The 11,798-nt window shown below is 43.0% G+C and overlaps 1 protein-coding gene across 1 annotated transcript in view; it reads left to right on the top strand.

The window, feature by feature from the left end:
• Positions 1 to 1,265: 1,265 nt before the first annotated feature.
• The window catches only part of cadm4 (cell adhesion molecule 4), a 41,798-nt gene continuing 31,265 nt past the window's right edge, over positions 1,266 to 11,798 (top strand). Inside the window, 1 exon segment of the mRNA XM_032519503.1 lies at positions 1,266 to 3,607. Coding sequence (XP_032375394.1) covers positions 3,523 to 3,607 — 85 coding nt within the window. The 5' untranslated portion in view covers positions 1,266 to 3,522.

Below are 11,798 nucleotides of genomic sequence, written 5' to 3'. Positions count from 1 at the left end.
TGAGTGCTTAATATTTTCAGCACGCCGCTGACTTAAGCCCCTTAAGTGCTTTGGCAACACTTATTCCACGGTGGCACCAATGAAGCCCATTAAAAATTTGATTTGGATGAGAGAGACAGAGATAGAGGGGGAGAGAAAAATAAGGAAGGGGGGATAGGGGACACAATTTGCCATTACCACCCTTCCTTCCTCACACACTGCGACAAAAACAAATACACCCATCAGGGGGTTGCCCACATAGGGACTTTGACACACAAATACACACACACACACTTGCCAGTAGGGCAGTGGTAGCAATGTGTTCTTGTTTTTGTCTGTAACTATGTCAATAAAGCCCTTTGTAATGACCCTATTTTGTTAAAAGCCTTTGATAAATACATTTTACTTTATTTGAGTTGATAATAGGGAACAGCTTCAAATGTAATGCATTAAGATGTTTGTAAATTCAGTGTGTGGAAGATTAGAACTGAATGTTTATCATCACTTGATTAAGAACACGAAGAGGTGCTATTATAATAGCAAGACTGTGTTGCCTTTCACATTTTACAAGACAATGAAAGTCATAGACACACAGTCGAGTGTAGTTAGCATCCACCATTGGCTTTGTATTGCCAGTTTTATTGCCAGTAGCTGTAATGTTGTAACATGTGGCAATGAGCATAAACAAAGGAAATGCATTATGCACGATGTGTTGATGCAAAATATACTGACAGGTTGTACTAGCAATGTAGGCAGTGATTTCTGTTTCATCATTGTAAAAATATGAAGCTGATATCTTTTCATGAGCCAGGTTCACATCAGCATAATTCATAACACAGTCATAGTCACATTCAACTCTGCTATATCCACATCCACTTTGAATGCCACACATAAACATGTGCACAGTTCTTGTCACCAGACAGCCATGCGCATCCCTGCAGCCATAAAAACGGCCATTTAACATAAAGAGGCACTATGATGCCTCTGTGTGTGCCTGCAAGGATAAATTAATGGGTAGTAGATAGTGAAAGGGCCAAACAGACAGCCAAATGTACACTCTGTTTCAGTCAACGCTGGACAGACGAGTACATTCAGACACACGCCGCCACTGTTTGTTGACCTGAAAGAGAATCATTGTCACTGCTTCCATCCACACACACACTCCTCTCTAACCTTCACAAAATAGTATGCAAAATATGCAGACACTGATCCCACACTGACACACACACACTCTAAGTAAGGGGAGGGTGATCAGGGTTATATAAACAAGTGGAACACAGAAAACGAATAGAAGGATGTGATCATCAGTCATACCACATTGGGATTACAGCAATTTGCAAATTTTCATAGATCAACAGCAAAGAAGTGAAGCGAAAGGAGGACAAACTTGTAGGAACTAACAAGCTCGTACGGATTGACTGGAGGACTAAAGGAAGAGGCGAGAGAAAAAGGATAAACTAAACCCAATTTGATGAGTTTCATTTGTGCTTGTGAATAGACTTTTTTTTGCAGTCCATCTGCTGCCAGGCCCCAGACCTGCCAGACCAGAGTTGCTGGTGCACACACAACATTGAGTAATCTTCTCAGCTTCAGCCAGTTGACCGTTGAAGTCAGTGTCGTAGAGAAGATTGGCGATGATCTGCTTTCGGCTTTGCCAGAAGTGTCAGGGCCATCGCTGTTAGAGCACATTGTGTTTTGCAGTGGCGCAGAGAGTGAGAGAGTGCGGGCAGTAGTAGGAATAGTAATCTAAGGATGACATCCACACTTTATTCCATCAGAAGTGCTTAGTGAGGTGTGTGGTGTGGCTCATCACACTTTTTCTCTGTACTACAAACTCACACACATTTTAATTTGCACATACAAACACGAGAGCTACACACTCCCAGAGACCGATGATGCATTGGACTGGAACTCTGTCCAGATCTTAAACACAGCAGACTTTCAGATCAGGGTGTATGAGTGAGTGTGTAGCTGGAGTGCACCCAGTGGAGCATGTTAGAAAGGTAGAGTTAGGCAGGTCGATGTTGCACGATTACACTGTCTGATAGCCTGTGATTATTCTGAGGAGTCTAAAATTACCATGTAACATCACTGTCCCTTTACGCTACAGTGTAAACATGATTGCGTATTGAAAGAGATAACATTCAAACGAATAAGGGTAGATACCTCATGAAAGTATAGTCTCTGGGGTAAAATAGACTAAAAAGTGTAATATCTGAAACTAACGCGTCTGACTGCAGTTTGCTCAACCTCTTGTAGGTTGGCTATTCTACACGGGGCAAGCACTTCCACTCTGTCTTTATAGAGCGGCACTCAAGCTCAATGGATTTTATTTAACCTTAGCTATCTCCAGATGAGTTGTAGTAAGATAGTGTCTCCAACTCTCCAGAGGCCTGGCTGGTTTGGTTATAGCTCAAAAGAACATTGACTTCTGTCTACCGATTTGTCTGGTGAGAAGTGCAGAAGGCCCTGTTTAACTCATTAAAATACAATGTGTTAGAGAATGAACAATGTTGCCCTAGATTTCTCTCTGTCCTCGAGGGTACGATAGCTCTATTTCAAAAGTCAGCATTCAGTCAACATCAGTAGAGATAAACTTGACTTGCTTTGGAAGACAGTTGCTCAGCCTGTATCTGACTGAAATATAGTACTATTGATGTTTTCCGTTCCTTGGAGCAGTGTGGTTTGACCTACACAATACAAGCAGTCTGTTGTTGTGGTTAATATTGTGGCTGTGATTGTTGAAGCGCCCTGTGCTAAGAACTAGCCTAGCTCCCAGTTCGACACTGTAGTCGATGATGAGCTAATTAAGTTGTCTCTTATTTGGTTAATTGAATGGTTGCCATTACTAAATACCCTTGCTGCTAAAGAACAACATATTTCAGGTCTGCTTTGGTCACTTTTGGAATTGTTTTTTTTTGTGGTTTATTGATCTGAGAGTCTTGGGCTTTAGTTTCTGGCGGCTAGGAGCCCTGTGGTAGAAAATAGCTAGCCTAGCAGTGTTTGCTTGGTTGTCGTTTTGGGACTGAGCTCCTCAACTGCTTTGTAGAGGCAGAACCCCTGCACCGTATGGATTTCAGACAAGGCATGTTGTAAGTTCTTTCTAAACAGCACAAGGTGCAAAGGTCAACAGTGGAACCTTTTGTTGCTCTAAGCTCATCTTTGTGTGCATTGTGATATAGTGTCTAAATCGCTATCTCTGTTAGCGCCCTGAGCTCTTGCCAAACGTCTGTGGATTGCATGCAAGCTCTGGCTACAATTCAGTGTTATGTGAATTAGCAGCTAAAGCAGTTTCTTTGCATGTGTTAAAAAGTCCTTTCTTTAAGTGTTGTCCTCAAACAGCAACTTCTGTCTGATTGCACTGAAGTAAAGCTGGGCAGTTAGCGTGTGCACGTGTCTGCAGCATTGCAGTTGAGAACAAATCAGAGTGTGTGTGTGTATGTGGGCTGGTCTGGCTGTAGCAGTGCAGGCAGGGTCACAGAGGAGCCATTGATCAAACGTGCATATACACACATACACATACACACAGATTCTCAATACACAATGAGGCCTGTCCTCTTCCTCCTCCTCCCTGCCCCCTTCTCTCTGGCCCTACGCAGCCTGGTCCTGGTCCTGCTCTGCATCACTCGTAAGTCATGCACGCATTAACACCCACATGTGCGTACACACACACATACACAGATTAAATGAGACGTGCAGTATCGATTCTAGAGGGAAAATCAGCTATCATTTAACACCAAATAAGTCAGGGAAACAGCACATAATATTCACATGTATACTCCTTTCATATTTCAGCCAGGACTTGGTAATTTAGCCCAAAGCACAAGCTCCTTGTTGTTTAATTTAAGCTCCCTGCAGATATTTCTCTAAATGTTACAATGTGATGCTTCCGTTAAATAAAAAGAGAACCAAATTGTGTGTACGATACTAATTGGTGTAAATTGATACGGAATGAGATCCAGTGCAGTGCCCAGCACATGACCACAGGAGGATTAGCTTGCGATGGAATCACAAAGTGAGAGCTTCAGATGAATTGTTCAAAATGCTGGTAATTAAGTTAGAAATGGTGATTAAGAATAGAGAGCATTGGAAGACAGGCGCATAAGCCCAAGAGGTGACAGTACTGGGGAATGAGAGACCAGGCACAGAAAGACAGTGGAGGGATGGATAACAATACTTAAAGGGAAACAGACATTTCTCTCTGTTTTCAAGAAAGATATGAGTGGCTGAAACCTACTTCTCAGCTCTCCTCTGAAGAACATTATAAGAAAAGTTGGACCCCAGAGTGGGAGAGATATAGTGAGCCAAATGGAGAAAGACAGACTGACACAAGTAAAGAAGGCCTGGCCAGATAGAAAGTTTTACTGTATGTGATGTAGCACCAGAGGCAGAAAAAGAGAAATCGAGAGAAAGAGATGGAGAACAACGCAGGCTGTGTGTGTGCAAGAAAGACAGAGATGGAGGGGGTACAAGATAATACAAGTCCTAAAAAAAACTGCGTAAGGTCGAGATTTGAAACCAAGAGCCAAAAGATTGATTGAACACAAGGCGGAGATGGTGAGAAAAAGAAGTACATGAATTAAAGTGGGATAAGTCACTAGGTGCTATTAATACCTTCATTATTAACTACTGTCATTGTTATTAGGCAGGGAGATTTTCTTATCCCAATGGGAAACAAGTGTTGTACCACTGTGCACAGTTCCTTCTCTTCTTTTTTAGCATATTAGATCAACATAAGGATATTGTGTTGTGTGGGATGTTTAGGGGGATGCTGGGTGAGGGTGACAATGGGGGAGAGAGGGATACAGGGCAAGAGTTTCTTGGCAGTCAGAGTGGTTATGTAATTCATGCCAGTAGAGCAGTTTTGTGTTGGGCCTTGAATGTGCACACACACATGCTCTCTCGTACATTACATATTTAACGCACAAACACACACTTTGCTTTCAAATGCATTCACACAACTGTACATTTCGCTTTCCCACATACACATTAATTAGCGTCACACACAACTGTGCCACAGATACACACCAAAGGGAAGGCAGCCAGGGCTGGATTTTGAAGGGGTGTTAAGACCAGTTCTTTTGGCTGTGGCGAATCTCTAGTGTGGTAGCTGCTGCGTAATAGCCCTGTAAATTTCCTTTAAGCTGCTGTTGGGGTGTGTGTGTGTTGGCCATTGTCGCAGCCAAGTTGTTGGGGCTGTGACAGACCCAGGCCATAAAACGCTGAACAGTAGATAGAGCTAACCAGCTTTGACTGTCAGGAGAGGAGACAGGGAAGAGAGGTAGAAAGGATAGAGAGAGCATAATAGTGGTTTGTGAAGGGTAAGAAGAGGTGAATAAGAGAGCAGAATAAGTAATGGGATGGGTGGACAAGAGGAGAGGAGAGCGCTCAGGGAAATGTAATGCAGAGGGGGAGAGGGAAGAAGAGGGGATGGGGTAAGAGGTGATTGAAATACGCATAAGGGCTAGAGAGACATAAAGATGCGAAGGTCAAAACAAGAGCTGCAGGAGCAGGGAGGAAAGGGGAGGTAGTAAAAGGAGAAGGTGATGAGAGAAAGAAGACAACAGATTTCAATGCTGAGGATGACTGGGGAGCAACGCCAGAGTGTTAAAAACAGAATGTAAAATATAGAAATATTAATGAAAGTAAATGTTTCTAATGAGAGTTCAAGAGTGAACATAGACAAAGTTATGCTGATATTTCTGATTAGCAGTCCAGTGCTCACAGACACAGTATGGGTGATGGAGAGAGGGTCTGCCATGAAGCCAGAGATTAGGAAACACAGGCAGAGAGAGAGAGAGAGAGAGAGTGAGAGAGAGAGAGAGAGAGAGAGAGAGAGAGAAACTGAAGAGATGGTTAAGCTAAACAACTGGCAATTAAAGGAAGCAAAAGTAGAGAAGATGAAAGAGGGAGAGAAAATTCAGAGAGATATTCAGTTTCCCGTTCCAATCATTTGTTTTGTCCTCTTGTCCTGTTCACTCCTCTCACTTTTTTTCTGTCTTTCCCTTGCTCCCTCTCTTTTGCTCTCCCGGCACACTATAAAAACAGCACGATTATGCTGCAGACTTGAGCTGCAGAACAAATCACATTTAGTGAAGGAGAGTGTGGAGATAGAACCAGCAGAGAGGGGGGAGAAGATTCCCACTGAGTCAGAAAAAGGGAGAGCGAGAGAGATTGCAAGGAGAATGAAAGTCTATTGCAGCTTGGAAGGAAACTATTGCAAAGAGGGGGAGCAACATGAAGAAAGAAATGGAATGAGGGACAGGAGTGATGAGATGGACTAAAGAGACAGCAGCTAACTGGAGAAAGAAAGAAAGTTTTAACTATTCTCCTGAGGTCCAGGAGAGAAAGAGAGAATCTTTAAGACAGCGCTGGTGAGGAAGATGCATGACGAGCGATGCAATAAAAGATAGCAGGGAAGAGAAGAAGGAAAAAGACAGGAAGAAAGGAAAAGGGACTGATGAAGGAAGGTGGAATCAAGGATTAGATCAGGCAGGTGGGGAGAAGAGGGATGGAGAGACTGTGGCTTTGAATAAAAGGAGAAAGAGAACGATGGTGAGAATGAGATTAGACAGGAAGGCAGCAGGAGGAGAGAATCATGAGTTGTGGACTAAGGTGAAGCGGCGATGGGGGTGGGGGATTTACTCATATAAGGGAAGAAAAGGAGCACAGGGGAAAGCGACAGAACGAAGGTAATGAGAGACGAGAGCAAGATTTGCTAAGGATTATGTATTATTTATAGGGAGCTTTTTTTTCTTTGCACTGGATTGGATTGGCAGAGTTCTGTCTCCCTCAGAGAGATGGAGTGATAATTTTAGACTAGGAAGAGAAAGGGGGATAGGGAAAGAGGAGAGTTGTGGGTCTGCAGAGGGAGGTATGGAGGAAAAGAACCTCAATGTCAGCTATTTTATAGAGTTAGTACACCGCAAAACTCTGTGATTAACCTGAAGCAAGTGTGCATACACACATAAGCTACAGAAGCTCACACATAAACATTGTAAACTTAATTTGCATACATACTGTGGAAACAGGCTCGCCTCGCCGACTCGGGGGATAACTGGGAAAAAATGTGCATCCAGATGGGGAGAGATAGAGAAGTTGCCAACTGACGACCCCATAAGAGTGGAAACTATGAGCTGCTTGTTATTGTTTTAATTAAAGCAGCAATAGCATGCAGGGTTGTTCATTGTAGTCTCCTGCATCGGTTGCCCTGTAAATCCGTGGCCAGCATGCAAAGAAAACACAAGCTCTTGGCCCACATCCAAATGAAAGATAATGAGAGATAATGAATAGGGAGACAGTGACTGCACTACTTCAAGGATACATGGAGGGGGCTTGTTTGGGGCAAATGGAGACAGCTCATCTCTTGTGTGGCTTGTCTTTTTCTTCTATCTTTTTCCTCTCTCCACTTTCAGAGACATGGAGAGAGAGAAATAAGGGCAGAGTGAAACCGAGGGAGAGAGAGACACAGCACGGCGGTAATTCAGCCCGCGAACCCTGCACCATTGAGGCAGTTTCTAGAATTTACCGTGACCAAGGGTGAGCCAGCAGTCCACCTGGCTGACTCCCAAATCCCCCTCTTTTAACTCTCCACACCTCTCTTCAAACTCTCCCTCTGTCCCTTTACCCCCTCCCTCCTTCCCTCAGCTTATAACTCAACCCCATTGTGGGACCATTAGGAAGGGCCCCTGGACAGCCTTGTCTTATGAATTTGCACGCCTATTATTTATTTATTTGTTTATGTATTTTGAAATGATGGCCCTTCTCAGATCTCTATTGCTGTAGTAAATAAAGGCTCCTTTTTTCCAGTGACAGCGGAGGTAGAGGCATTTCAAATGATGAGAAACACCAGTTCACTGCTATGAAATACTGCCCCCGCTTGGTTGGAGAGAGAAGTGATTGTTGTTCACCCTACTGTTTTATTTATCTGTTGATCATAGCAGTCACTGCACTACCATGGTATCGATTGCTCTCAGCATTCTCTCTTAATATGATTCAACTCTTGTGGAGTATTTTATTATGGGCACAGATTTTAATGGGGGCCAGATTAATACCTCTATCCCAGAGGTTGATTCCCTCCCCCTTCTTTTCATTCCCTCTCTGTGCTATACCATTGCTGGTAAACGGAAGCAAAGGCTCATGGCCTTGATGTGAATGGCAGCCTATAAAACCGCTGCGTTATGAGCGGGAGTGGATGAATATGCGTCATCTCTCGTAGATTTTGTCCAGCCCCCACCAGCTGCATTATTATACACAAACCATCACTTCCTAACTCCCTGCTATCATTTTCTGGTTAGAGCCCTATCCCCCCACCGTCTCTCTATCCCTCTGTTTCCTTTGCCCAGATTGATCATCCACCAGCAGCCAGCAGATGTTTCTGGGTGGCATCTCTCAGCAGGCAACAGCGGATGCCAGCCATCTCGCTTGCAACAACAATTTTATATTTTTAAATTTCTTTGTTGCTTTTATTTGCGCTCAACTGCTACGCCATTGAAGCTAATTTCCTTTAAAGGGTTGACAGCTGTCAGGAGAAGTGGATGCACAAACGGACGGCTTATTAGTTTTTCTGGCCTCCTCCCAGAAGCAATCTTTGGACCACTTGTCCGGAGTCGCTCTCCCACCTGAAGTCCTGTTTCTCTGTTGGTTCTGATAGGTCACTAATCACACACAGGCTCTGCACTGACTTGGCCGGGATGCACGACAGGAATATTACAATTAACATTGTTTAAAACAATGGCAGCCTAGCCCGGTTGCCATGGTGATGAGTAATAACAGCCATTACAAAAATAATTGGGATGGCTGTGGCAGGCCCTGATGGCCCCGATATGAATCACAATATTGATGCAGAGAATGGGAGCAATAATGACTACAATTAGTGGTAATTGTCAAGTTTTTTTCTCTGTTCCATAGAGTATTAGAGTCCCCTTTGTCTTTATCCCCTCTTGGTTTCTTTCCGTCTTCAGTTCAATACTCTGTCTCTCTGTTTCCCCTGATGTGATGAATATGTAGGCTTTGAGTATTTCATTAGAAGAGATTAAAATCGAGGGGAGAATTAAATTTGGATGAAGTTTCCGGGATCAGATGATGTCAAAGCAGCTTAATTGCAATATGCCAACCCTTGCATATGCACAGCCAATGCACATGCCCACCTATTGTGCGCAAACACCCCACCCCACACACACACGCACACTGAAACTTAGGACACACTTGGTTGCAGATATAGACATTAATTTTGGCCCAAAGCAGTCAAGTCAGCAACTCCTGCCATGGCAGCGACCATCTGTTTGTCTCACAACATTTCCAGCCTTCTGAAGGTGTTTTAAAGAGCTCTGCTAGACCCAGCAGTGAAATATGTATAGTCCCGTCGTCTTTATCGGCACTTCTTATTGCCTGCTTTATCATCGTGCTTCGATATTGATGTCGTTCCTTCTCTAAATCACCCCCACTGCCAAAAACTTTGCCTGGGAGAGAGGGGATGCAAATAGGGATGCAAATTGGTAAATACTAGTTTTGGGAGCCCAGCAGGCTGGTACTCTCTTCAATGCAATCACTTGCACTGCTGGCTTGAGCCTCATGGCTAATTGCGCATAAATCATTTGAATTCCAATTGCGAGCACTGTGTCCATTGTGCTCAGCGGGAGGTGTGACTTAGCTGAGCTGTGTCAACAGCCTGACCCACAAACACTGAGGGCGCTCCAATCAAAGCATAATCAACCTCCTCATTACTGACTCTTGGGCTGTCAGCAACATCAAACAGGCGCTCTGCTGTTTCTCAACCCCCTTGTCTAATAATATTTGGTTTAGGAGCCATAAAAGTTTGTTTGAAAAGAATGTACAAAAGTTAGAGTGTCACCCAGCATGACTTTTTGCTAAGTGTGTATATTTTTAACTTTTATTTGTATAGCACCTTTGAAAACAACAGCTTACAAAGTGCTTCAACAGAAGAAACAAAAGCATAAACAAAACATAAATGTACCCAGCACATCAATACACATAACTATACAGATGCAACAAACCTGAAGGACAGGAAGGAGAAAAAGAAAATTTGCAAGTAGATCGAAGATACGTGGAGGAGTAAGTACGTAAGTGGCGATGAACAGAGAAAAGGCAAAAGGATGAAAAGATAAAAAAAGACAGCATCACATAAAAATCAAGTCTATAAAAATGTGTTTTAAGCAGTGACTTAAAAGAAGTCACTGATTCAGCAAGACTTATCTCTTCAAGCAGGTTGTTCCAAAGCCGAGGCGCCCTGATTGAGAAGGCACGATCACTTCTGGTTACAATCCTCGACCTTGGAACGGTTAAAAGGGCCAGGGATCTAAGATTGCGCACAGGCTCACATGGGACAAGCAGCTCCGAGATATAGTCAGGGGCCAGATCGTGACGAGCCTTAAAAGTGATTAGTAAACTCTTGAAATCAATTCTAAAACGGACAGGGAGCCAGTGAAGTGAAGCTAGGATTGGAGTAATGTGTTGCCGTCTGTTAAAACCAGTGAGAAGTCGGGCTGCTGAGTTTTTACATGCATTCTCATTTGTTAGAATGTGCAGACACATGCACATTCATATGGGTGTCTGTGTGTGTATGGACATATTCACTCCCCCCAAAAACAAGACATGACATGCTCAACTCACACATGAGGCTAGACTTTAAAGAATGGGTGCTGGATCCTTACAGTAATACGGATTATTATGTTACAGTTTTTGCCGATTGCTTACACACTGAAATAAGTATTACACAATGATCAAAACCTTACATTCAAGGGGCAAAACATTGGCCCAGATGTGCACCACCATAAGCACAATGTCAGCCTCACACCTTTTTCAAAAAAACACACAGTGATTTGCAAAACACTAAACACACTTGTATACATTAGACAGATAAGTATATCGTGATGAAACTTCCTTGCAATTCCAAAGCACTGATTACCACACCCACGAGCCAGTCTGTGAAACAGCCATCATGTACACAAACACATGATTGCTTAATTGTAGTCACACCACTCAGGTTTAAGCACTATAAAATACAGCAGGTACGTCTAGTATTTTCTGTACTGTATTTTCAATTTTTTCAGAGCTTTTATTTTGTTTGTTGTGTTTTTTTACTGTGGTTGTAACCTGTACTGGATACAGTATTTTATGCTTGTGTGTTTGCTGAGCTAACAGGGTTATGCACACAACTGTAGTACTGTAGCATGAAAACTGGGACAGGTTTGTTGTGATTCTCCATGTTGACTGATTTGGGTATATTGAGAGAAATAAATTATTTTTTCCTCAGTCTGCAGCATTGGTCTTGTGTAGTATTTGGTTAACTTATTGTATATTTGCACTTTCTCTTTGTTCTTCATTTACACTGAGAAATAGAGTTGCTAAGAGAGTTGCATTTTGCAAATGGTCTGAGGTGTTCTGCTAATTGAGTGTAGTGTTTTGAAGAAACGGTCCCCGTTTTCAAAATTGTGCTTAAGGAATTGAAAAAAAAACGTAAGGCAAACCTAGGACAGCACTCTAACACACAAAATGTATTCCCAAAAGTAGTGAATGTACCCCCCCCAGCACTTTCAAAATACCTGTAATTAGGACCATTACATCGGGATAATGGAGTGTAATCAAATGGTTTGGTTTGGCACCAGGAGAAATGGCATTAAGAATGTGTGAAGTGCATTCGAGGCTGCCACGATGGTCTCACTGCTCTACACTTTGGCCAGCTTTTCACACTGAGGCGTTCACAGATTCATACGATAATACTGCAGTTTAAACTATTAATATACACACATGTGGTGGCAGTCCGATCTGTGTGTGTGTGTGTGTGTGTGTGTGTGTGT

The sequence above is a fragment of the Etheostoma spectabile genome, chromosome 6 (assembly GCF_008692095.1).
Source record: "Etheostoma spectabile isolate EspeVRDwgs_2016 chromosome 6, UIUC_Espe_1.0, whole genome shotgun sequence".
Lineage (NCBI taxonomy): Eukaryota > Metazoa > Chordata > Actinopteri > Perciformes > Percidae > Etheostoma > Etheostoma spectabile.
Note: the sequence above shows the minus strand (reverse complement) of the source record. Positions and strands in the feature narration are given on the sequence as shown.